The sequence below is a fragment of the Aspergillus luchuensis genome, chromosome 7 (assembly GCF_016861625.1).
Source record: "Aspergillus luchuensis IFO 4308 DNA, chromosome 7, nearly complete sequence".
Lineage (NCBI taxonomy): Eukaryota > Fungi > Ascomycota > Eurotiomycetes > Eurotiales > Aspergillaceae > Aspergillus > Aspergillus luchuensis.
In genome coordinates this window covers 2,963,237-2,987,183 of record NC_054855.1, presented here as the reverse complement: position 1 = coordinate 2,987,183, position 23,947 = coordinate 2,963,237, and the positions used below count along the sequence as shown (strand labels likewise).

Below are 23,947 nucleotides of genomic sequence, written 5' to 3'. Positions count from 1 at the left end.
CGAAACATGTTACATGGCGCTCAAAAGATGGGAAGGACAGACGGATGGTCACCATGTGCAAGATCCAAGCCATGGCTGATATGTCTGCACGGGGAGTCAGGCTGATGGAAGCTGGTTCACGAGCTGACCCACCAATAATGGCCTGCAATACGAGTCATCCTGCGACACCCCCCATTTCGGCAGTGATAAGCCTTATAGGGTGAGCTACTGCGTAGGTGCCACCGTATCAGCCACTCGGCAGACAGACTTCACCACTGCTCTATGATTCCGCGGCAGTCGGACCCTTCTCTTACCGAACAAAATGACTACTGAAGCACTATCATCCCGATCAACCTGTCACTTGCCTTTCTTGTAAATTCCCCGCATCACGTCTCGGAATAGTTCCGGGGGACGGAACTCTCCGGAATTCAATTCGGGGGTATACTTATAGTTAAGTCACAGCTGCATACGTTGCTTTTTCCCCGACAGAGCTATACAAAAAGCAAATTAAAATACAAAATGGCTACCGTCACCCTTACTGGCGCCAAAGGCCGCCAAATCCAAGGTACTTTACTCTCCCACCCCACCCTGTCTAAGACCCTCTTTCCTAACAGCACAGTCCCGACCAACCTCTTCATCAACAATGAGTTTACCCCGGCCTCCACCAACGAGACCCTGACCATCGAGAACCCCTCCACCGGCACCCCACTCGCAACCGTCTCCTCCGCCAGCCCAGCGGACATTGACCGCGCCGTGCATTGCGCCACACAAGCCCTCCCCGCATGGAAAGCCACTCCGGGCGCCCTCCGCGGCGCCCTCCTGCACAAACTCGCCGATCTGATCGAGCGCGACGCGGAGGACTTCGCATCCCTTGAGGCTTTGGAAGGCGGGATGCTCTACACAGACAGCAAGGCCATGACCATGCCCCAAGCCATTTCCACCCTCCGCTACTACGCCGGCTGGGCCGACAAGATCGACGGCAAGACGCTGCATCTCCCTGACGGCGGAGTGGGGTATACTTTCCGCGAGCCACTAGGTGTTTGTGCCGCCATTGTTCCCTGGAATGCGCCTCTGTATGCCCCCTCCCCGATACCATAGCCCACCAACCAACTAACACCGTACTTCCACAGAATGATCACAATTTGGAAACTCGCCCCCGCCCTAACAGTGGGAAACTGCCTCATCATCAAACCCTCCGAACTAACCCCCCTGTCCGCCCTAAAACTCGCCCTCCTCATCCGCGAAGCAGGCTTCCCCGCCGGCACAGTATCTATCCTCCCCGGCGACGGCGCCAAAGCCGGCAACGCTCTCTCCACGCACCCAGCTATCCGCAAACTTTCCTTCACGGGATCCACTGTCGCCGGGCGCGCCATCCTGCACGCCTCGGCATCCAGCAACCTCAAGAAAATTTCCCTCGAGCTTGGCGGCAAGGGCCCCTCAATTGTATTCTCAGACTGCGACCTAGCTAACGCGCTGCTGTGGACGCGTATCGGCATCACAGCGAATAACGGACAGATCTGTGCGGCGGGATCGAGGATCTATGTTCAGCGGGGGATCTACGAGAAGTTCCTGGAGGAATACGCGCGGCTATCTAAAGAGGACAAGCCCGTGATCGGGGATGCATTGGATGAGAAGACGACGAAGGGGCCAGTGTCCAGTGCGGCGCAGTTGCAGAAGATCTTGGGGTATGTGGAGGAGGGGAAGAAGAGAGGAGTGAGGGTGTTGTTTGGGGGAGAGAGGATTGGGGAGAAGGGGTATTTCGTCCAGAATACGGCGTTTGCGGATGTGGGGCAGGGGGAGAGGATGATGAGGGAGGAGATTTTCGGACCAGTTGCTGTATGTTTTCCCCCTGCTTTGCTTTAACTTTCCTTTTGTGGTGATTGAGGTGAATGTGTGCTAACGAGGATAGTGCATCGCCCCCTTCGACACAGAAGAAGAGGCCATCAAGTTGGCCAACGACACCGCGCACGGACTCAGCGCCGCCGTCTTCACTAATGATGTGAACCGCGCGCATCGCGTCACTGCCGGTATCGAGTCCGGACAGGTCACTGTGAACGCATGGGCGATGCTAGCGTCGAATATGCCGTTCGGAGGAGTGAAAGAGAGTGGATTTGGGCGTGACATGGGAGAAGAGGCATTGGAGGGATGGACGACAGTCAAGGCGGTTAAGTATAACATTCTGCCCCCAGCGGCGGCTAAGCTGTAACTTACATAGTGTGGTGTGCTTACATTCATGATAAAGACAATAATATATATAAGAGAAAGGGTTAATGCAAATAAAAAGGATCATTCGAGTACCGCTCATACAGATCCGGATACCATTTCTTCCCAACGTCAGGGTGACTGATGATTCGATTGCGGAGGTAGGCTTCGCCGAACTATACCCAACATGAACGTTAATCAATATATGCCTTTACATATCAATATCGTAGCACGGATGATGGAGTGGGAACATACACAATCGAACCTGTCCGAAAGAAACTCACTCGGCACGTCCTCGGCCCTTCTCTTCATCTCATCCTCATCAGAGCACTCCCCGACAGGAACCTTCTCAACAATATGTCTCGCCGAATCACGCAGATTCGACAACGTCAAGTCCATCCGTATCCCCATGAAAAACGGGATACTGTATCGCGTTGTGTTTTTCGGCGCCTGTATCCATCAACATCCTTCCTTCAGCTGGAGTACATAAGGACATAAGGGGGAAAAGAATAAGACATACAACAACCCTATGCACCGTCGCACTACAAACACCCCCCGTGATAGCCTCAAACCCCTGCTGAATATTTACCACTAGTGCACCCTCATCCTGAAGCGGGGGGACATCGATCCAGTCACCACGTTTATTAAGGACTTGTAATCCACCAGTAGTATCTTGGGATAGGAAGGTGAATAAGCCAGTGGAGTCTTTATGTGGCCCTACGCCTTGGGATTTGTCTTCCCCAGAGGAGGAGGGTTGAGGTGGGTATTTGATGAACTTGAGTCTGTCCATGGTTCCTCTGTACGTGTCGAACGTTGTCGGCGGAAGAGAGAGGGATTCGGCGACGTATTGGAGGAAGGTGTTGCTTAATGGTATGAAAGAAGTTATGTATTCTTCTACCAGGGATTGCGTGGCTGGTGTAGGGTATTGGTTTTGGCCTTCGAGACGGGACCAGATTGGTGCTGTTTGGTTGTTGGAAGGGGGGAGGTTGGGGGTGCCGAAGTCGAGTTGCTACTTGGGTGGTGGTTTGTTAGGGTATGTGTTGTGAGTAGGATGGCGACAAAGGGGAAAGGGGGAATACTTCTCGCATATCGGTTTTGAGTGCGGTGGTTTCGGCCCCGAGACGCGTGTAGCCTAGAAAGGAGGGCGAATTGATCATGTTGGTTCGCTCTTTGATTTCAGATGGGAGGGAGAAGAGGTCTGGGAGGGTAGCGTGGGCGCGTTTGGTGAGGGACTGTGGTGGTTGTTCTTTTAGTATGTTGTACGTTGTCGAATATGGGGACTGGTGGTGGTTGGCTGCGGCTTACTTCCAGTCCATGGTTCGTGAGATATAGAAAGCCTACGAGGAAGATGGCGTCGCGGAGTTGGGCGAGTGTTTCTGCTTTGGTTTTTGGGTCTTGAAGACGCTGGAAGTCGATGATGGGGACGGAGGTGAAGTTGGACATTGTGATGGCAATGGCGATGGCGATGTTGGTGATGAAGTGGTGAGGGGAAGTGAGGGGAAATGGACGGATGTCATTGTTGGTGCTGAGTAATAAGGCGATGGTTTACTGCCGATGCAGATGGCGTTATCTGACTGACAGTAGACATGGCTATACCACATAGCATGTCAAGAGGATGAAGGCAGATAATGTTGGTGGTTTTCGTTTTCTCACTATCTTTTGAAGAGCGGAATCTGGACTGACTTTGCAAGTGAGTTGAATTGTATGGAAAACTGTTTATGGTAAAGTTGGCTTACAGCTCCGACTTAGCTAACAGAACTAGTAGCTACTTACTAGGCAAGCTGGAAGAAAGCCAAAGGAAAAGAAGATAGTTGAAGAGACGGCATCGATCTCAGTACCCCCGGCTTAATCTCGGTAATGCCCTCATGCTGACACTACTATTCTATCGGTGTGCCCTCCACGCCCACAATCTATCGCCCACAATCTATCGCCCACAATCTATCAGAAGCACTACTATACTTTGCCACTTAGGATGCTATGCGAAATGACCGCATCGCATATATTACGTCCAGACAAGAGGTGGAAGAATTCAGCAAGCGTCTTCAAACCGCCGCGATGTCAAGTACCGAAAGAGACTCGGTCATAAGCCTGCATACCTTCGTCGCCTCCGGCATTGCCGACGAACTGTCAACTAATTAAGACGACCTCCAATAGACAAACCTAGACCATGCACATGATATATTAGCTGCTTCACATATTTACCATAGGTGGAGAATCAGAGTCACTCAAGAACAGCCAAGAACTGAGCTCTCCTGCCATCAATCATCTGAAGACGGCGCTTAAATCGTAGCCAAACGGGCAGCAAAGGAACGGATGAAACGGAGCCATCCGAAGGTGGAAGTGGACGCGTACCATTGCCGAGAACGACCGGTGCTTGGCCTTCTTATTTCTGCTGAACCGTGGCTTGATGTCCCCGGGGTTGGCAGATTATTGTTCAACGTGGTCATGATCCGCGGAGGCAGTATCCTCTAAGCCGCGTCAAAAGACACTTTAGCAGGGCATGAATCTATTTTTCAATCCACGGGAAGGTACAATTCTGACGTTTACGATGATCGTAGCTTTGCTGCGTTAAGGGAGCTTGATCAATGCTGAACATATGACCGGCACTCCACGGAGCCGTGCCACTGTGGAGGATAACCCCTGATTGATTAATCTTGCCAAGTTATTCTGCTCCTTCGGCTCCCACAAAATGACTCGTACACCATTCAGAATCTTCCGGGGGCCATGTCCAGACGCGCCAAGCATCGCAGCCGGTGTTCCTGAGCGGACACTAGTCGTGAATGGCACGGACAGTTCCACCGCACAGCCACGATGGACCCAGACTTTAGCTCTCTTGGCAACATCACTGAAACGCCAAGTGCCGTTGGTGGAATTCAGCTTCCAGCATAATATCCACCTCTGGACAACGTCTTTCCTCACGATGCTCCCTCCCTGCCATGCGAGTGGTGCGACCAGCTTCATCCGTACGGGGCTTGACCGGCATCTTGGCAGTCGCATCCAAAGAACCTGCAGCTTCACCTCGTCACGGTTGCTATGCGGATGAAGTCCACCTATGAATGTATCCAGCCAAGCCTGGAGACAGTCCTGATGCTTGAAGTGATTTCATTCTGTCTTATAGCTCCTAATGCCGCCGACCCATCAATATAAAAGGAACAGGTAGACTCTGAATGATATCCCAAATCAAGCCTCTCACATCGTCTTTCTTTCTCTCATCCCCAACTATCTTTCCATTCTTTCTCTCTCCTAATCACAATGACCAACTTCAAGTGGATTGTTGCCGCTGCCGGCCTCCTGTCTGGACAGGTCCTGGCTGCCCCTACTGCCACTTCTACCCATGCCAAGCGCGCAACCGTCAGCGACGTGAGTACCCTCATTTGAAAAATGTCACACAATTTAACCTTTGCAGGCTGCGTTCGGCTATGCTAGCATGAACGGCGGCACCACCGGTGGTGCCGGCGGTACTACCACTACCGTCTCGTCCTACGCTGCCTTTACCTCCGCTGTCTCTGGCGATGACGCCAAGGTCGTCTACGTCGACGGCACCATCAAGGAGACTGCCGACCAGGTCAAGATCGGCAGCAACACCTCCATCATTGGCAAGGACGCCAACGCTATCCTTGAGGGATTCGGAGTGTAAGCACACCCCAGAAATGAAGAGTTGAACCCAGCTGACATGCAATAGTCTCGTCAAGGAGAAGGAGAACGTTATCATCCGCAACCTCGGAGTCACCAAGGTCCTCGCTGACAACGGCGATGCCATTGGTGTCCGTACGTGACATCCACCCATTATACACCTTATGATATACTAATTCAAGCAGAGTACTCCAACAACGTCTGGATCGACCACTGCGATGTCTCATCCGACCGTGACCACGACAAGGACTACTATGACGGTCTGATTGATGTACGTAACCCACAATCACACCCACACCCAAACCATTTCACTAATGAACAACCAGATCACCCACGGATCCGACTACGTCACCGTCTCCAACACCTTCATCCACGACCACTGGAAGGCCTCCCTGGTCGGCCACTCCGACAGCAACGAGGACGAGGACAGCGGCCACCTGACCGTCACCTACGCCAACAACTACTGGTACAACGTCAACTCCCGCGCTCCCTCTTTCCGCTTCGGTACCGGCCACATCTACAACAGCTACTACCTTGACGTGAGCGACGGCATCAACACCCGCGATGGCGCCCAGCTGCTCGTCGAGTCCAACCAGTTCGTCGACTCCAAGAAGGCCCTGTACTCCACCGATGATGGCTACGCCGTCTCCAACGACAACGACTTCGGTGACGCCAAGAGCACTGCTGAGGAGGGCACCCTGACTTCCATGCCTTACGACTACACCCTTCTTGGCTCTGCCAATGTCAAGGCTGCTGTTGTCGGCACTGCCGGTCAGACTCTCACTTTCTAAGCGTGCTGCGATACGTTTGGGATATTAGTGCAGTAGGGTGAGGTTGACTATACCTTTGTCACTCTTTCTTTTATCTTGGTACCTGCGGGACAGCTATTTGGGCCCTAGCTTGTGAAGTACTCTAGGACCGGTATATAGTTATTGCTCGAATTGAAATTAATTGAGGCAACAATCGTACTTACCGTAGACTATTCCGCATAATTCACAATTCACATAACATACATGCACAGCACAAAGCGAGTGAGTGAGCATATCGGCAAATTCTCGGCCTCACTCCATTTAGACTAGTACTCCACATTCCACACAACCGGCCAAATCAGACCCACTCGCCCAGCCAGCTTAATCCGTAGAGTATTCCTGATTGAGTTTGCGGTAGTCACAGACATCACATCTACTCACTAACCGGTTGATAGGGGCCCGTCCCATCACATAACAACCAACGCTGACGAGTGGGGGGCCCCGGGCCTCACTCAAATAGTGCATTGCACACTATGGTATCTTCCCCTGCTACATCCCTACTACTACTATCACGGCAATAAAAGTAAGACTATAGTAAGCTGTGGTGGAGACAGCAACCGGAAACCAGTTTCCTGAAAGCTTGATTTTGCAATCCTCGGAAACTTCATCGATTGGGTAGTGTTGATGCATCAAGGTTGTTTTTCGGCGTGGGTTGGTCTTGCTACCTACATTTGCATGTGCATGTGCAGGTGGTACTAGGGTGGTGGTTGGCTTAAAAAAGACCTAGTTTGAGATTAGTATCCTGATAGGGAACAAGGATCAGACATTCGCCCCAATGATGCCAAAATTTGGTCGACTGATGATGTGATCATGGGGTTGGACAGCAATACATTACTTAAATTAAATGCATATGCATGGACAAGGATACAGAAATGCGATAGATAGCACCGGATAAGTATAGATCCACGACCAGTGAACTCCGATAAAGATAGAGGAGATGGATATTGTTCTATAGGTCAGATTTGAATTATCTCTAATATCCACCATTGCATTCAAAGCTCTAACACATGCATCTATGCTATTGCACCTTCCCCACCCCCCTATCCGCCCTAACCACACAAACAACCGGCCAAACCTGCAACACGACCGCCCCAACCATCAAACAACCCGCAAACACCTGCGCACGAACAAAGTCCGCCGTTTCCAAATTCACTAACGCTCCTGCAACGGGCGTGCCCACTAATGACCCGAACGAACTAATCCCCCACATCATGCCCATCCTCGTTCCGAGGAAGTCACTATCGGGACAGAATGCCTTGTGAGCGACGATGGATGTCGGCGCTGTGACTAGCACCCCGCTCACGAATCCCCAGTAACAGGCCCAGACGATAAATCCGGCTGTGTTTGTCGTCGCGATCCAGGTAAACATGGCTACTGCTGCTGCCGCGACGAAGGCGATTAAGATGAAGATTGGCTTGATGTGGGTGCCGCCTGAGGCGAGGAGGTAGGGGACTGTTCGGCCAAAGGCGGAGGCGCCGTTGGTAATAGAGACGAGGTAGAAGGAGAGGCTGGTTGCGGTGTTGAGGGCGGAGCGGGCGTAAGTAGCGACGTAGAAGATGGGAACGTAGTAAGCGAGCATGACACATGTCATAGATAGGGAAAGGAGCATGAAGGGGAGGTGAGTGAGGGCTTTGAGTTCGATGAGGCTTCTGGTGCGCGTTTTCTTGCCTGGTCGACGGCAGAGGATAGCGCAGGTGATGAGGGCGAGGAAGAGGTTGATGAACGCGATGCAGCGGACGCTCCATGCGAAGTTGATGATGGGTTGGACTTGGCGGAAGAGGATGGGGAAGATGACGCTGCCGACACTGGAGCCGATAGAGGCGCAGCCGATGGCAATGGGTCGTTTGGTGGTGAAGTGCAAGGATATGACGACCATCGCGGGGATGTAGGTGATGCCGCCGCCAATGCCGACGCAGAAGCCCTGCGCGAGGAGAACTTGGTAGTAGTCTGTTGCTAGGCTGAGCATCATCATTCCGAACACGACTAGGAAGGATCCGGTGAGGATCAAGGGCCGGAGGTATCCTGCGTCGACTAGAGGGCCGGTCACCATGCCGACCATCACGATCAGGGTGGCTTGGATACTGCCGATCCAGGAGATCGTGGATGGTGATTCGTCCGGGAGGAGAACCGTTTGGTAGAATTCTTGAAATGCGCCATAGCAGCTGATGAGGCCCCTGCTGGAGGTTAGACCTGCTTGGAGATGACTGGTAATAGGGATGTAGGTACGTACCAAGAGTTGACGAAGACGCAGAAGCCAGCGAGTACGCTGAGCCAGCCTTCCAACCCTCCGTCGGGCATTGATTGTCTCTCTGGACTAGCCTCGGCTGGGGGTTGGAGATGTTCGTTATGCTCGTTGATTGATTCGTCTGGGGCGCCTAGCCCCTCATTCTGTGTGCCCATGTCCGTCGTTATCTATATCTATTCCATTCTGTGCATGTAGTCTACAAGGAGGGGATGAGACGTGAAAGGGATACTTGTCCAAAGTCACGAATGACCAAAATTTCGGGCATAAGCTCGGTTAGATGGCAGACTGGTTTCTACCCCAACTTTCGGTTCCCCGCAACGGCAAATGTGGAGTTGGAGGCGAGATCGGGGAACCCTTGGCGTCCCAGTCCCTGGAGTGGCAAAGTTCTTTGCCGGAGGTCGCCGACAAGATAGGGTTGACTATATTCTGGCTTATGTACGTCGAATCCCGTGATACTACTCTAATGGTCGTAGTTGCTAACCAGCGGAGGACATGGATTGAACAACGCGAATTACATAGACATTGCGAGATTCAAAGATCGAATAATGTCGACACACTAATCGCTCAACCAAAAACGGCATATCGCATCTAGCCAGCCATGTGACAGAAATGCGTGTCCCAACAAAGGATATATAGCATGATGACATCTAAAATAATAGCAAATTGTTGCCAAACTGGGTGTGCATATCCATCCAGCTATTACAGTCTCAATATTTTGGCCTCAATCTGCTGCATACGGGGGCGGGCGTGATCGAACTAACCGAGTTCATCTCAACAAGGTCGAATCAATCGGTCCGAATCAGGGTCATTCTCTCTTGACGCTATTATGGTGGGTGACTTGAAAGCCTCATTCCTGCATTCATCTTTCAGTGCAAGGTCACAATACAAAAACAATTTCTTTTCGCCAAACTCACCTCATTTTTCACCCCCATCGCGCACAGCAATATCCTCCAGGGTCAGGGCCGGCCTCGCACCGATCGCACGCAAACCCCGAGCGCCTTGCTCGACGAGCCAGTCGTACGTGGCCAGGGAAGCATAAACACTATTCATATGGTTTTCATTATCCTCGTTCATGTCCTCCGCCGCAATACTCATAGTTTCACAGGCCATCATCATGCACTGCAATAGGAACTCATCGTCTTCATCTGTATCAATGCCGCGATTTTTAGGCGAAAGCACGATCGTAATCCCTGCATCTATATATAGCCGGTAGTAAATGCCGGTCGCATTGAGGCAGAACAAAAAGGATTCTGCGACGTCTTGGTGAAGGTCCCCCAGCCCGAGAATTGTGATGTTGGCAGCTGCAGTGAATTGCACAAATGCAGCTATGAGAGATGGCCAGTGATAAAATCGCATGGTTGGCGTCGAATATGGATTGATAGTGGTGCGAAAATAAGTCAGAAACTAGGCCGGTTCTAGTATCCTTCGATGACCTTTACAAAGGTGCCAGCGGGGAATGCAGCCTGCTAAAATCTCTTGACTCGACACATAAAGCAAGCATTCACTGGAAGATAACATAACACAAAGATATGACCATGCGGAGAAATAAATACTCTACAGACTTGCCCGATTGTTGTTCGTTAGGTCTCGAGGCTGGTAGCGATGACCTATTTCGAGAGCGGAGGTTTGCATGGCCCCACCCACAGTTGGTACGAAAACGGGTCAACTGTCATATCTAGATGACTCACTCAAGGTAGTAAAATCCAAGTCGGAGCATGCTTACATGAACTACCGGCGTAGAAGCTAAGGAGAGGTCAGTAACGAACCTCTACCGCAAAGGGAGCAACGTCCACTAGTGGGCGAGTCGATGACCGGCAACTCTAGTCAATCTTTATCGCGCTGGATATTGAACTACAATATCTTTCTCGCGCGCAGTCTGCGGGATTCTCGCCCATTATACACTAACTCTAACAGGACCTATCGCCGACCAGCCAGTGTACTAGGTCATAGATAAGGCCACGATGGAGGCTCCTAGTACCCACATCCGCAGTACTTAGAGCCTTAGCAAAGATCGCGACGCGTCATCCGACTAGGCAGCATCTGAATACCCAGAATGCTTAGCCAGGGCCAGCATATTTTAACATAGTGATTAGTTATATTGAAATGCTAGTATGGCAGACTAACCTATAAGTGGCGAAATTACGTTCACGATTGTCGTCATGCTGGAAGACGTGCTATTCGCTTTGTGCCAGGGCCTTCCTATTTTAAATGGCTGTAGACGATGAATATATAATAGGGATTACACCTGACAATTTTACTTTCACGATCAGATGGTGAGTTTGCCATTCATTCAAGGGTAGGCTCCATATAGCACCCCTCACATCCACAACCCGGGCATATGATCTTCCTACCCAGCCTGTCAAGCGAGAAGAATAAACAAAGAAAACATGGAACAATTGATATTTTGAAGTGAACGTAAAATCCGAGGGTCCTGAATGAGGGCAACAAAGGCCTTGCAAGGCTTGAGTTCATAAAGGACAGTCAGGAAAACATCTATTGGTTAAAGAATATGAGTGATCGTACAGTTGTAAGTTTCCTTCTCAGAATGCTTTGTGGGGCTTTTAACAAGACCCTATTCTACAAAAAGCATATTTAAGATTTCTTTGATCATCGTTCAGAAGGCCTTATCGGTACTATGAATCCGAGCTTCACCAGACACTTACATTTACAGGCACTTTCTGGTAGTTACCATCGCTGTGGCGGGGAAGAGGTCTATTGGATACACCCCTTGGTATCTTATTCAATGTAAAACTGCCATGATAGCTATATTTGTCGGGAATCCAAGTTCAAATAGCTTTTCAAGCAAGGCACATCCCACCTGATTTAGGGTCGCTCTCCACTTCAAAAAAACGTCAATCCCACCCGCCCTCTTTGTCGGTCGGCTTTCAAGAACCATATCTTCAGCATTTCGACCTTCACTTTGAATTTGTGCTTCCCAGGGATCATCAATTCTCCTGGAAGTACCCTCCGTTATTTATGTCAACATGATCACCCAAGTACAACTTTTCTCCAAGCTACCACATCAGGCATTCGATCTTCAAGCAACGAACCCCATTATCTTGGACGGCCTGTGCCTTTTCCTAAGGACAGCACTCGGAATACTGGGAATGATCCGCATATCAAAAAGCAAGCTGGCTTATCGTCAGTCACTTTCTTTGATGACTTTCCAGTAAGAGAGTACCTAGCGCATACCAAGCGATTGAAACGTAACTACTTAATATGTATTTATATGACTGAATAGGCACCTCATTTTCTTCACAGCAAACACAATTATACTACATCTTACTACCCCCATCCCATACATCAGGCCAACAATCGACCTCGTTCAATATGCTCGGCGAACTACCTGGCGATGTGTTGCAGTGCATCGCAGACTGGCTAGAAGGTGGAGATCTGAACAATCTGGTGAGAACAAGCACTCATTTCTATCAATACATCAACCCATTCCTGTATCACTGGGACATGCATCATCCTGACCCACAGGCATTAATCTGGGCTGCAAGGAATGCACAAGAGATAACAGCTCGAATGTCACTATCAAAAATACACACGCCACAATCATTCACAGCTGCGCAAATTGCTCTATCGAAAGCAGCTGGGTTAGGGCATGAGCATATTGTGAGACTCATCCTCTCTACGGAGGGCATCAAGCCTGACGTCAGAGGATCATGGAGCGCCCAAATCACTTGGGACGCCCCACTCTACTGCGCAGCGGCGAAAGGGCATGAAGGTGTAGTGAGAATGCTACTCGACTTGAAGGACGTCAACCCCGACCAGGGAGGCGGCTGGGGTGATACACCGTTGCGCGCGGCAGCAGCATCTGGGCACCTAGATGTAGTCAAGTTGCTTCTTGCTACCAAGCGAGTAAATCCGAATTATCAATGCTTCCATGGAAAGACCCCGTTACTCAAAGCAGCAGCAAGAAACCATCAGGAAACGGTGATGTTACTACTTGCGACTGAAGGGGTTGATCCTCATTTACGGGATAGTCATGGCGTATCTATCCTGTCATTGGCGGCAAAACATGGCCTTGAAGAGGTGGTTAGAATTCTGCTTGCTACACAGGGTGTCCATCCAGATTTAAGAGACTTGTACAACGTGAGTCCATTGGCTGAAGCGGCACGTGCTGGAGAAAAAAAAATAGTCACCATGCTGCTCAACACAGGAAGGGTGGACCCTAACTCTTCCTCCAGTACTGGAGAGACCCCACTTTCTCGAGCGGCAGAGCGTGGTGATGCGTCAATCGTCAAGTTACTTATTACTGCAGGTGCAGACATTCATATGGAAAATGATTATGGATCAGGACCACTCCTACGCGCTGCTGGATCCGGAGATTTGGAAACCGTTGAAGCGCTTATAGCTGCAGGTGCGGATGTTAACACCCAGGATAGCAATGAGGATACAGCACTCATGTATGCTGCGGAATCTGGAAACGTGGAAGTTGTCAAAGCGCTTCTCGCTGCGGGTGCAGAATTCCATGTCCGCAATGTAGACGGAGCAACGCCACTTTTCTACGCTGTAAAGGGAAGAAAATCGGAAATGGTCAAGTTTTTTATTTCTGTGGGTGCAGATGCTAACACCCAGGATAGCAATAAAGATACAGCACTCATGTATGCTGCGGAATTTGGAAACGTGGAAGTTGTCAAAGCGCTTCTCGCTGCAGGTGCAGAATTCCATATCCGCAATGTAGACGGAGCAACGCCACTTTTCGGCGCTGTACAGGAAAGAAAATTGGAAATGGTCAAGTTTCTTATTTCTGCGGGTGCAGATGTTAACGTCCTGACTCAGTTTGGGAGAACAGCCCTCACTATGGCTTGTGATGTTCTATATTATGCGGAGACAGATGTGGAGATAATTGAAGCGCTTATTGCCGCAGGAGCAGCACTTGACACACAAGACCAGAGACATGGAAACACAGCCCTTGCAATCGCGACTGTGCGCGGGGCCTTGGAGGTGGTAAACATGCTGCTTTCTGCAGGCGCCACGCCTGACATTGCGGACAATGCAGGAGACACTCCTCTGTTAAAGGCGTCAAGATTTGGTGATTCGGAAATGGTAAAGCTTCTACTCAAAGGAGGAGCAAATCCAAGCATTCCCGATGGTAATGGACGAACACCCCTCCACAACATAGCATGGAGGCGTCTAATGGACCATGTCGAACTGTTCAAAGTCCTTCTTGATGCAGGTGCGACTGTCGATGTGCAAAGCAGGGATGGTTCGACGCCGTTAGTGATGGCATCACGCCACTGTAGTCCGGAGGCGGTGAAACTTTTACTTTCAGCGGGGGCAGACCCAAACCGTGGACATAGTATTGGGCTTCCACCCCTACCATCTGCAGCGGTTCGTGGCGACGTGGAGATTGTAAGAATACTTCTTGCCGCAGAAGGAATCAATCCGCATTTGCAGGATGAGAATGGGAAGTCAGCGCTGGCGCTAGCCCAAGAAAAAGGTCATACAGCTGTGGCCGAGCTTATAAGGCAGCACATTGAGCGTATGGGGCATGCCCCTTGAAGCTGCTATTGAGCAATCTGATTGGTGTTCCTGTTATATACCTACTCTGAGTAGATAAATAAGGAGTTACTCTTTTGTTGCAGTCCCTCGTAAAACCACGGAAGGTGTTGTAGTCCCCAGAATAAGATGCCAAAATAGTACATTCACACGCCGGTTCCCTACCTGGACCGATTACGGCGATGATCGCCCACAATGTCCCCGCCTCATCCCTATAAGCGGAAATTGCTGGCTGCTCCACCTCAACCCCAGCGCAGTTCCTCGCCTTAGATCAGCCGAGAAACCCCCGATATAACTTTCTAGTGAGCATATAAATCTCCATGTCCCCCCACTCTTCAACGAGTAACATAGCATTACTTTCGCCATGGCCACCATCCCAATGGCCCACAGTATGTCCGTCACCGGCCTGCAGCCCGAGTTCTCCCAGGCCACCACAGGATTCGAATACTACGATAGTCGATTCCTAAACATCACAGGCAATGCCCCAAAACTAGAAATTCTTCTAGAGAACAATGACTTCCCATTCGCCCATGAAGCAAGTGTCTTCATCCCATCCACAGACGAATTATTCATGACTAGCAACATCTTCACCGATCCCCTCACCAACCAATCAACAATCAAGATCTCCAAAGTAATCCTTAGCAGCAACCCAGTAACATCTGAAATAATCAATACCACCATTCCTCTTCCCAACGGAGGTATCAATCACGACTCTGGTATCCTTTTCTGCGGCCAAGGCACGCTCAACCAATCCGGGGGTCTATTCCAGATGTCTATTGACCCGCCATATGAATCTGAGCTCTTAATCAGTGGTTTCTACGGTCGGAATTATAATTCCCTGAATGATGTGGTCGTTCACAGCGATGGCTCTATCTGGTTCACTGATCCTACGTACGGATACGAGCAGGGCATCCGGCCTGCACCGCAACTGCCGAACCAAGTTTATCGCTATGATCCGAGTACCGGGGATGTGCGTGTCGTTGCGGATGGATTTGGTCGTCCGAATGGCATTTCTTTCTCTCCTGATGAGAAAATAGTATACATCACTGATACGGCGTATACAGTTGGTGATGGGACGACGGATCCGACTAAGCCTTCCACCATGTATGTCATTTTCCCTTCCCCGTCCTATCGCTCTCTTGTCGCTATCCTTTTTGTTCGCAAGTATGGTACACCATCTTACAGTTACGGTTGGCTGATATGGAACCATCCAGCTATGCATTCGACATCACCACCTACCACGGCCAGCCATTCCTGATCAACCGTCGCGTCTTCGCGATGGCAGCAAACGGTATTCCAGATGGGATCAAGACCGATATGGAAGGCAATGTGTACGCTGGCTGCGGGGACGGGGTTAACGTCTGGTCGCCCGGTGGTGTCTTGTTGGGGAAGATTTACATCAAGAGCGGCGTGGCTAATTTTTCCTTTGGCCGCAATGGGCGGATGTTTATTATGAATGAGAACCGGCTGTTGTCTGCGCAGCTTGGGCGTTGGGTGAAGGGGTCTATCTTGAAGATTTGAAGGAGTGGGGATGATTTGGTCCTTTGCTGAGGTGGGGGTGCATGCAGTATGGTATTATATGTTCGACGGCATTGGGAAAACATTATCTACTGAGCTGAGGTTTGCTTTGTAATATATCCCGCATGAAGTAGCGCGTATTTGTGTCCTTATGAAATGTTGATAACGAAGTCAATGCATAAATTGCAAACCAGAGATGACACTAAGAAAGCAGCAAGGGCTTTATTGGTGGTAGTCAAATGTGATACGGTGTGTATGTGATCAAATCATATTTCGAAATCCACCGATTGTCAACACATCAATGTAAAACCATTTGATGTGTTGAAAGACAGCGAAGGCACGTCTTCAGTTATTTAGAGTTTGATCACACTAGACTGTATAGGTCCTTCCTAGATACATTATTTCCTCCGGTGCCACATCTAGATATAGCCTTTTTAGCTCTTTACTCCAGTGCGAAATACTCCCATGTCTCCAGGTTCGCTTAATGAAGTAGTTGCCACTGTCTGTGTATTACCATCTGCAGAGCATGTATTTGCCTTTCCATGTGTGCGCATATGGAATATATCGGCTGAGTATATCAAGAATGCCGGTAGGCATGACAAGATTGCGAGTTCCATGTACTCAGCGTCCATTAGCATAGACTATGTCGGGCATATTATGTAGGCGCTTATAGGATGCGCATATGAGGTCGGAGATAAAAATGGACGCAGTGCATGGATAGTATATCATAGGCAGCAAAAGCAGGGGCGCTGCATTGGCCAGATTGATGTGAGACCAGAGACTTTAGATATTTGCCGACATAGTTCGGACATTCGTAAACCAAGCGCGCGCAACTACAGGTATCAATGTGATATGATCGGTGATTCCAGTATGCCAAGAAGCCCAACTCCTTGAGTATTCTGTGGCACCGGCACGGCGCAGACTAGTTCGGCATCCAGGGTTCAGAGAACAAAGTGGAGCCGGCATGTTATTGTTCATCCCGAGTACGAACATCCTATTCGGGAAGAGCCACTCGGCCGTCGCCCGACTTGGGCTCCACCATCCCTAAACCCCCTTCCCAAATCGATGTCATTCAAGGTTGGAATAATATGGGTTACCCAGTCCAGGCTGAAAAGCTGGGTATAAAAGGAAGGATGAATCGGAGAATTGCAGTCTGCGACACTCATTTCATTTCATACACTCGTTCTTGGCTCACATTCCTTTAGCGGCCATGTCAAACTTTTCCATTTGCTCGCCTGCAGCCATTCAGACCCCGGTCGTGTACGGGGCTGAGATCCTTTCTCTGTCAGCAGCTTGGGTTACCAATTACACCGATTACATTCCGTACACGTTCAACTACAATGGAGGTACCGTTGAACTCGAAAATGCCAAGTTCTGCAACATTACCGTGCAGTATACACATCCCGGCTATGAGGATAACATCACTGTCGAGACCTGGCTTCCGGAACCGGCCAACTGGAACGGCCGCCTCCAAGCAACAGGAGGTGGCGGATGGGCTGCTGGCCGGTTTGTGCTGTCCGAATTCTTCATGGGAGGTGCACTTGGGGAAGGATTTGCTACCACCACCACCGATGCTGGACTGGGCAAGGATACTACAGGACCTCGTGAATGGGCGCTCACCAGTCCGGGCAATGTCAATTGGGTTGCAGTGGAAAATTTCGGATCCCGGGCCTACAATGACCAAGCCATCATTGGAAAGAGCCTGGTGAACAGCTTCTACGGTCGTGCTCCTGAATATTCCTACTGGAGCGGTTGCTCACAAGGAGGCCGGCAGGGAATGATGATCGCTGAGCGCTATCCCACTGCATACGATGGTATTGCTGCCTCAGCTCCCGCACAATCCTTCACCAAGTTTACTTCCTCGCTGTACTATGCTCTTTTCATGCGCATCTGGCACAACTTAAACCCTCTCGTCTGCGAACTGGACTTCCTGACTCGAGAAGCTATCACCTACTGTGATCCCCTTGATGGTGTGGTAGATGGACTTATCTCGAACATGACAGCTTGTAACTACGATCCCTATACCGCCGTGAACAAAACATTCACCTGTGACTCCTTGAACCGCACTATCGCACTGAGTCAGGGTGCCGCGGTCATCATTGATGCTGCCTGGTCGGGCGCGCATACCACTGACGGCCACCAGCTCTGGTATGGCTACAACCCAGGGTCCGACATTGGTAGTACCTTTGGTGCTCAACCGGGATTCAGCAGCTCATCGTTCGCCACCTTGAAGGATGAATGGTTCAATCTCTTCGTCGCTAAGAATATCAGCTTCGACACCATGGGATTGAGCCACGCGGAATACCAGGAGTTTTTCAACCTCATCACTTCGGAATATGGTAGCGCCTGGAACGCAGACGACGCGAACTTGCATGCCTTCAAGAACAATGGAGGCAAGCTCCTGACCTACCACGGCATGGTACGTCTTTTGTCCTTCCTCTCCCTCCTTCGTTTGCCGAAACCTGACAGCAGTAACTAACCCATCACCCCTTTACCAAACAGGCCGATCCCAGTATCCCTACGAAAGGTACCGAATATCTCTACAACAAGGCTCGGGCGCTCTTCCCGGATATTCATGACTTCTGGCGCTTTTTCGAGTCGCCGGGTCTCGGTCACTGCGCCGGCGGCCTCGGTGGCCAGCCCACCACGGTCATGAAGGCTCTCCAGCGTTGGGTCGAAAATGGCACAGCCCCGGACACATTGCCTGTAGAATACCCGTCGCTCGGAACTGGTCTCCATCGCAACTTGTGCCCCTATCCTTCCCAGATTGAATACGTTGGTGGCAATATTTCTTTGGCTGAAAGCTTCCGTTGCACCTAAGTGATGCGGAAAATGCTACCTTGTGTCTCTGATTAGCTACGATTGGCCTTTCGGATTCTTACATTCCTTCACCGGCAGGGATTAATTTCTTCTTCGTATACTGTGCGCTTAATCACATTCCAGTTGTATCTAGCTTCATGTATTATTACAATATTGTCTTTTGCAAGCCAGTGTTCGGATCTAAAAGAAAAATCTATGATAAGGGAAAGATTATAGAAGCAGAAATGTGCCTTTTCTTGAAATATCGTGATCCCAACATAAAGAAGCCGGTGAAGGTACCCGACAGTCCGGGTCAAGAACGTGTTCAGGGATTTATCTCCGTCAACTAGCGCAGACAGTACGACAGCACCAATAGTGGGTCTCGGATTCGAGACGAGGTCCGAAGAATAATACGCTTCATTTTTCCACTCTGTTCGAAGATCACTAGCTTGCTACATCGTAGGCCAAAAGAGGGTCACGAATAGAAGTTCTCTTGAGCAATTCGTCCAAAATTTGCGGTAATATTGAACGACAATATCTCTACGGAACCCTGTCAGCAGAACTGTTTTGTGTCTTCCCAATCAAGGTCAACGGGTGAGTGGGATGGCATCACGTGGTAGAAGTTTTGAATTTTGATGCCAGCCCCGGTGGACCCTGATAAAGGGTCGGCTCGCAGGGCTGTAATTCGGGGTCTATGAAATACAAATGAAGTTTTGCATAGGCACTACTCATTACGTAGGCCCGGCTTCAAATCAGTGCAAGAAGTAAGACTGCTAATCTTGAAAAGGCTATTCGCATTCGAATTCGAATACGATAACAAGCCAATCAGTAAAGCTGGTGCCTATAAAGCTGTGGGTCTTATTACTTGGTGGATCCAAAGGCTGACCAATTCGATTGAGCCAGCTCCCAGGACTCAACTTCTTTTATGAGGTGGAGTAGGTGAATTTTCCCCGATTGGTGATGTTTTTTGGCTTCAGGTACTTGGCTCAATTCGTGCTTATATCATCATCCTTTGCTGAGGCTTGTATGTTTCTCCAAAGTTTATCCGTAGACAACAAGCCTTTTTTTACCTTGGATTTCCACGTCTTGCAGTTCTGTATGGCATGCATAGAAGAGATCCATCAATTCTTAGCAAGTCGTTAATGTTGTGTTATGACACGAGCTGAGACAGCGCCCTACTATGTGTTTGTAACATAACCATGAATATCAGCCCAAGAAGCGTTCGATCTCGTAGAAGATCGCTAGTTGCGACTAGATCCTCACCATGGGTTTCATAGTGGATCTGCTGTGGAGTTGATGGCTCCATGCAGGTGAAAGATTCTCAATAACGCTTTCCTGCTCTATGGCACTAATATCGTTATCATAGTTCTGCAGACCCAGGGGTACTACACATATAAAAGGTTCTCCTCGCCATAGAACCCCACGCTCTGCATAATATTCTGACCAGACTTTCAATTGAACAACATGAATTTCTTCGATTGGATTACCACATCTCTCAGCAAAGCGCCTACTCTGGAACCACAAAGCCATATTTGGGATCCAGAGACTGTGACCATGCAACAACCAACTGCTCCTGAACCTCCCAGCACAAAGACTTCGGTATGATACATCCGTGAACAACTCTCTCGACCATAGCGTCAAGTATACTGACCAGAAGCAAAGACAGCGGCCGCGGAATCGTCAGATGTGAGCATGCGAGGAGGTGGTGAAGCTGGAGAAGTTTGTTGTGGAGTGTAGGTTTCCCCTTGGTGACCCTTATTTCTTCGCTCCGCTATGAATAGTATACTAATTTTTTTTTAGATGCTGCGGACTCATGTGTTTTGAGTGTTGCTGCGGGGGCGAAGAATAACGTTCATGCGAGTAGTTTGTGCGAGCTGGCAGACAAATTTTATGTTAAGGGAGATATTGGTCGGTGCTTCCATACAGTATTGCCTTGTTCCGCAAGGGGCTTAAATGTAATATAATTCGGTTCACGATGAACTCACATTTCTGTGTGGCCCGTATAGCAGCTGGCGCAGACATGCGGACTACCACTTTTTTTTTTTTTTTTTTTTTTTTTTTTTTTTTTTTACATCAAATGCGTGGCGTAGAAGCAGAGCGTTGGAGCCTGACAGAAATGGGGCCGAGTGAAGGGCTAGTAGGGCTGAATCCAAAAAGGGTGGAGTCTCTCATCCTAGAACCCTGCAGTCCCACATATGCCCACCACAACAAGGCTCATTCGACTTTTGCTGTCGAAATACGGAATCAGAGATTTCGCAGGTCCAGACCCTGAAAGACGTACATCAGTGATCGAACATTCGGAAAGATCTTTACTGCCGTGCTTCTGATATTATTGCACAGCAATATTACCGCGGAAAGCCCCACAACATGATCTGGTACTCGACTCCCTAGGCGACATTATGTCTAAAAGGTGTACGTGGATTATGTCTCACTGTATCTGGTTCAGAGTCTTTCGACTCCTATCAGAGCACAAACCTCGACTGAGCCAAGCGCCCCACGTCAACGTGCGCATAATGATAGTGGATCAGGTTCGTTTTCCGAAGCTTTAATTTTGCCTAGATTTCCCTTTGCTTTATCCGGATTTGGCAGTTCGTATTCGTGTTGATATGTATATGTCTCAGAATGGTATTGGGATAATATATACCAGTATCAGCATTGATAACTACGTAGTTGCAAATAGCAAATTACGTATATTCGCTTGATGTATTTCTGTGACTCGTGAATAATATTTGAATCATTAACACTGAAATAAAGGGGGCCCATGGAGGCATATTCCCTAAACCCCTATATGGGACAATTCATTGAAAATGTCACTTATAGCTCTAATAGCACTAAACAGACCTTTTTGATGGTCGCATCTTATTTCCATGATGATTGCCATCTCAAAATACGGCCTGCAGAGTTCTATCGCGCAGTATAGATGATGCTAAATATATTTATCTTCCAATGTCCTTTGCTATTTGTTATCTGCTTGGGTATGTCCAAGGTATTAGCTGTAGGAGCCAGGATATCTCAACAGAGGAATTTCTAAAAACTGAAGCCCAGCCACCACTTTGACAGAAACCACGTAACATCCTCTTCGACACATGTTTCCGCACAGATATACGGATGATTAACGACGGGCGAGAATTTTCTACCGCAACAGAAGAGACCCTTCTTCAAATAGTGTCTCATATATAGCACTGCGGTCCTCTTTATGCTTCTCAAATAGTTCTAAACGTGCTGGGCTATCTACAGTGGGTCAGATCGGGGATGTTGAGCGTTCTGGGTGGGCGCGGCGCGAAGTAGGTTGATCCAAGCAAGCATAACGATTGGAGCAACACAACATTATCTGCAGCAAATCCCAGGCATCTCGAGGTGATGAGCGACTACTTGCCATGGAGTGGGTGTGTTCAGGTCATCAACTGGCTGGCGAGAGACCTCGGTGGGGAAACAGCATATTGTTCAACATAACCTACAACAGTTTATTCGTGTGATAACGAACCTTTCACGAGTATGACGCGGGAGAAAGTGCGAAACTTTTTCCTCACGGGTAAATACATACAAGATGGCGAACCCTGGTGTAACGTGGACCTGGGCTTGGGGCCGGTCGCATGATGACTTCCGTGCCGTAATGCGTGACGGACAGGCTGAGAGACTAGGAAGCGGATTATGTTCGTATACGCGAAATCGACGGAGCCAAAGCCTCCGCGGTCCGCATAGGCAAGAGATTACTGGAGATAACTCAGACAAACTCGTCCGCATGCAGTACGCGACGAGGCATAAGAGAACTCAGGACTCAGGGTGATAAGGCGTCGTTATTTATCATGTGGGTGGGTCTAAAAATAGGGATGACCTTCAGTCAGGACTACGTAGTGGTATTCAGACCCACACGCAATCAACTTGATACCGGAAAACATTCTCGAACATGAGCAATTTGTTTAATAGAGGTTGTTGAAGTCAACCAATATAGCCAGCGCAGGTATGTTGATGTTGCTGCAGGCATCAATTTACGCTCATCAGAATTAGGGATTCATCTTGATTGCTGGCGTCCAGCCTGATCAGCAAGTGCCATGCACTCCCAATATCGACGCTTCATTCGCTTACCTCCATGAAGCTAGATATGGAGCAGTGGATCCCCACATATGAGCTTTTGCAAACGTAATGATAAGAAGGACTAAGGACCGCCTCCTCCACCCTTGGGTTTCATGATATGGTCACTTGGTGTTGGCATCTGAACCAGAAGGCAAGCAGTAGGACAGAAGTAGGATACCTTTCACCTGTGGTGTCTGGTGGCACTTTGATAAGGTCACGAACTTAACTAGTTTCTGAGCTGTCCTATGCCGAGAAGTTATTATGGTTACAAAGCCATCTAGGCCATATACGGAACCCTTGGCACTCTTGTGAATTATACGTATAATATTTGCTGAATCTACAAAGTCAAGTTGATATTTCAACACCAGTCAACAGTGACTCGCCTATAGGCCACCAAACTTGAATTTGGATTGCTATATGGAGAGTCATGAACCAGTGGCTTTTCTGCAGCTGCAAATTTGCCAGCACCCTCGAGTCAATTAAGAAGGTACGGTCGTCCGCCGGCGCACGCTGGGCGAGGGGACCATTTAGGTAATCCAGTCCGACTGGAGATGAGTATCCCCGAAACGCTTTTTAATGAGAGCTTTTATCTATGATCATAGGCCGAGATTTCTGCTAGGAAAAACGGAGCACGTCTCCCGTCAAGTCAACTCAACATCGGATGGTACTGAATTATGATACTTCTGAGTTTATTTCCCAGCGATGGGTTTGCTGCGCAAGGGGCAATGATCTCATTCAGTGGGGCTAGAAGTGTGGAAGCAAACAGAAACACCGAATGGCGTACTGGGAATAATGGGGCTCACGTTCCCAAGTTGATGGGCGAGATGGTCGTGCAAAGTATGCTATTCTCGTGCCACCGGAAGACACCCATTCTTGGCAGTTTAGACTAGAGCTAATCTGGAAAGGTTGCTATGGGTATGCTGAAATAATGGCCAATAGTGATGTCCAGACTGGGAGCAATGCCCTGAATGATGGGGGTATGAATGACTAAGCGGAAGCGCCGATCATCTTGGCAACCAACCTAGTCTACTTAGATCGGGTTGAAGTGTGGAACAGCCGTTATCGGCTCTTCAGACTTACATGGAGCCAAACACGGATTGATGGGCGTGTACGTATGCATCTCCCCTGCTGTATGCCACCCTGATGGCTGTTGAACTAATTGGATTCCGTACCTGGCTTA

The 23,947-nt window shown here is 49.3% G+C and overlaps 9 protein-coding genes across 9 annotated transcripts; 6 read left to right on the top strand and 3 right to left on the bottom strand.

Moving 5' to 3' along the window:
- Positions 1-498: 498 nt before the first annotated feature.
- AKAW2_71000A (putative aldehyde dehydrogenase) lies at positions 499-2,185 on the top strand (the record flags this gene model as incomplete). The annotated part of the gene is made up of 4 exons (XM_041683643.1): positions 499-544; positions 599-1,052; positions 1,110-1,815; positions 1,889-2,185. The coding sequence occupies 4 exons, from the start codon at positions 499-501 to the stop codon at positions 2,183-2,185; spliced, it is 1,503 nt and encodes a 500-aa protein (XP_041547884.1).
- Positions 2,186-2,246: 61 nt separating this feature from the next.
- Positions 2,247-3,624, bottom strand: AKAW2_70999S (isopenicillin N synthase family dioxygenase; the record flags this gene model as incomplete). The annotated part of the gene is made up of 5 exons (XM_041683642.1): positions 2,247-2,357; positions 2,437-2,631; positions 2,702-3,190; positions 3,261-3,413; positions 3,487-3,624. The coding sequence occupies 5 exons, from the start codon at positions 3,622-3,624 to the stop codon at positions 2,247-2,249; spliced, it is 1,086 nt and encodes a 361-aa protein (XP_041547883.1).
- Positions 3,625-5,433: 1,809 nt separating this feature from the next.
- Positions 5,434-6,605, top strand: AKAW2_70998A (pectate lyase family protein; the record flags this gene model as incomplete). The annotated part of the gene is made up of 5 exons (XM_041683641.1): positions 5,434-5,541; positions 5,588-5,814; positions 5,864-5,949; positions 6,000-6,085; positions 6,141-6,605. 5 exons carry the CDS (start codon positions 5,434-5,436, stop codon positions 6,603-6,605), a joined length of 972 nt encoding a protein of 323 aa, XP_041547882.1.
- Positions 6,606-7,641: 1,036 nt separating this feature from the next.
- On the bottom strand, positions 7,642-9,023 carry AKAW2_70997S (putative MFS monocarboxylate transporter; the record flags this gene model as incomplete). Its single annotated transcript, XM_041683640.1, has 2 exons — positions 7,642-8,797; positions 8,854-9,023. 2 exons carry the CDS (start codon positions 9,021-9,023, stop codon positions 7,642-7,644), a joined length of 1,326 nt encoding a protein of 441 aa, XP_041547881.1.
- A 760-nt stretch (positions 9,024-9,783) lies between these two features.
- AKAW2_70996S (uncharacterized protein) lies at positions 9,784-10,224 on the bottom strand (the record flags this gene model as incomplete). The annotated part of the gene is made up of 1 exon (XM_041683639.1): positions 9,784-10,224. One exon carries the CDS (start codon positions 10,222-10,224, stop codon positions 9,784-9,786), a length of 441 nt encoding a protein of 146 aa, XP_041547880.1.
- A 1,974-nt stretch (positions 10,225-12,198) lies between these two features.
- On the top strand, positions 12,199-14,379 carry AKAW2_70995A (uncharacterized protein; the record flags this gene model as incomplete). Its single annotated transcript, XM_041683638.1, has 1 exon — positions 12,199-14,379. The coding sequence occupies one exon, from the start codon at positions 12,199-12,201 to the stop codon at positions 14,377-14,379; it is 2,181 nt and encodes a 726-aa protein (XP_041547879.1).
- Positions 14,380-14,740: 361 nt separating this feature from the next.
- AKAW2_70994A (SMP-30/gluconolactonase/LRE family protein) lies at positions 14,741-15,897 on the top strand (the record flags this gene model as incomplete). The annotated part of the gene is made up of 2 exons (XM_041683637.1): positions 14,741-15,480; positions 15,591-15,897. 2 exons carry the CDS (start codon positions 14,741-14,743, stop codon positions 15,895-15,897), a joined length of 1,047 nt encoding a protein of 348 aa, XP_041547878.1.
- A 1,207-nt stretch (positions 15,898-17,104) lies between these two features.
- Positions 17,105-18,714, top strand: AKAW2_70993A (putative feruloyl esterase; the record flags this gene model as incomplete). The annotated part of the gene is made up of 2 exons (XM_041683636.1): positions 17,105-18,313; positions 18,397-18,714. The coding sequence occupies 2 exons, from the start codon at positions 17,105-17,107 to the stop codon at positions 18,712-18,714; spliced, it is 1,527 nt and encodes a 508-aa protein (XP_041547877.1).
- Positions 18,715-20,157: 1,443 nt separating this feature from the next.
- AKAW2_70992A (uncharacterized protein) lies at positions 20,158-20,542 on the top strand (the record flags this gene model as incomplete). Its single annotated transcript, XM_041683635.1, has 3 exons — positions 20,158-20,292; positions 20,356-20,426; positions 20,494-20,542. 3 exons carry the CDS (start codon positions 20,158-20,160, stop codon positions 20,540-20,542), a joined length of 255 nt encoding a protein of 84 aa, XP_041547876.1.
- Between the last annotated feature and the right edge of the window lie 3,405 nt (positions 20,543-23,947).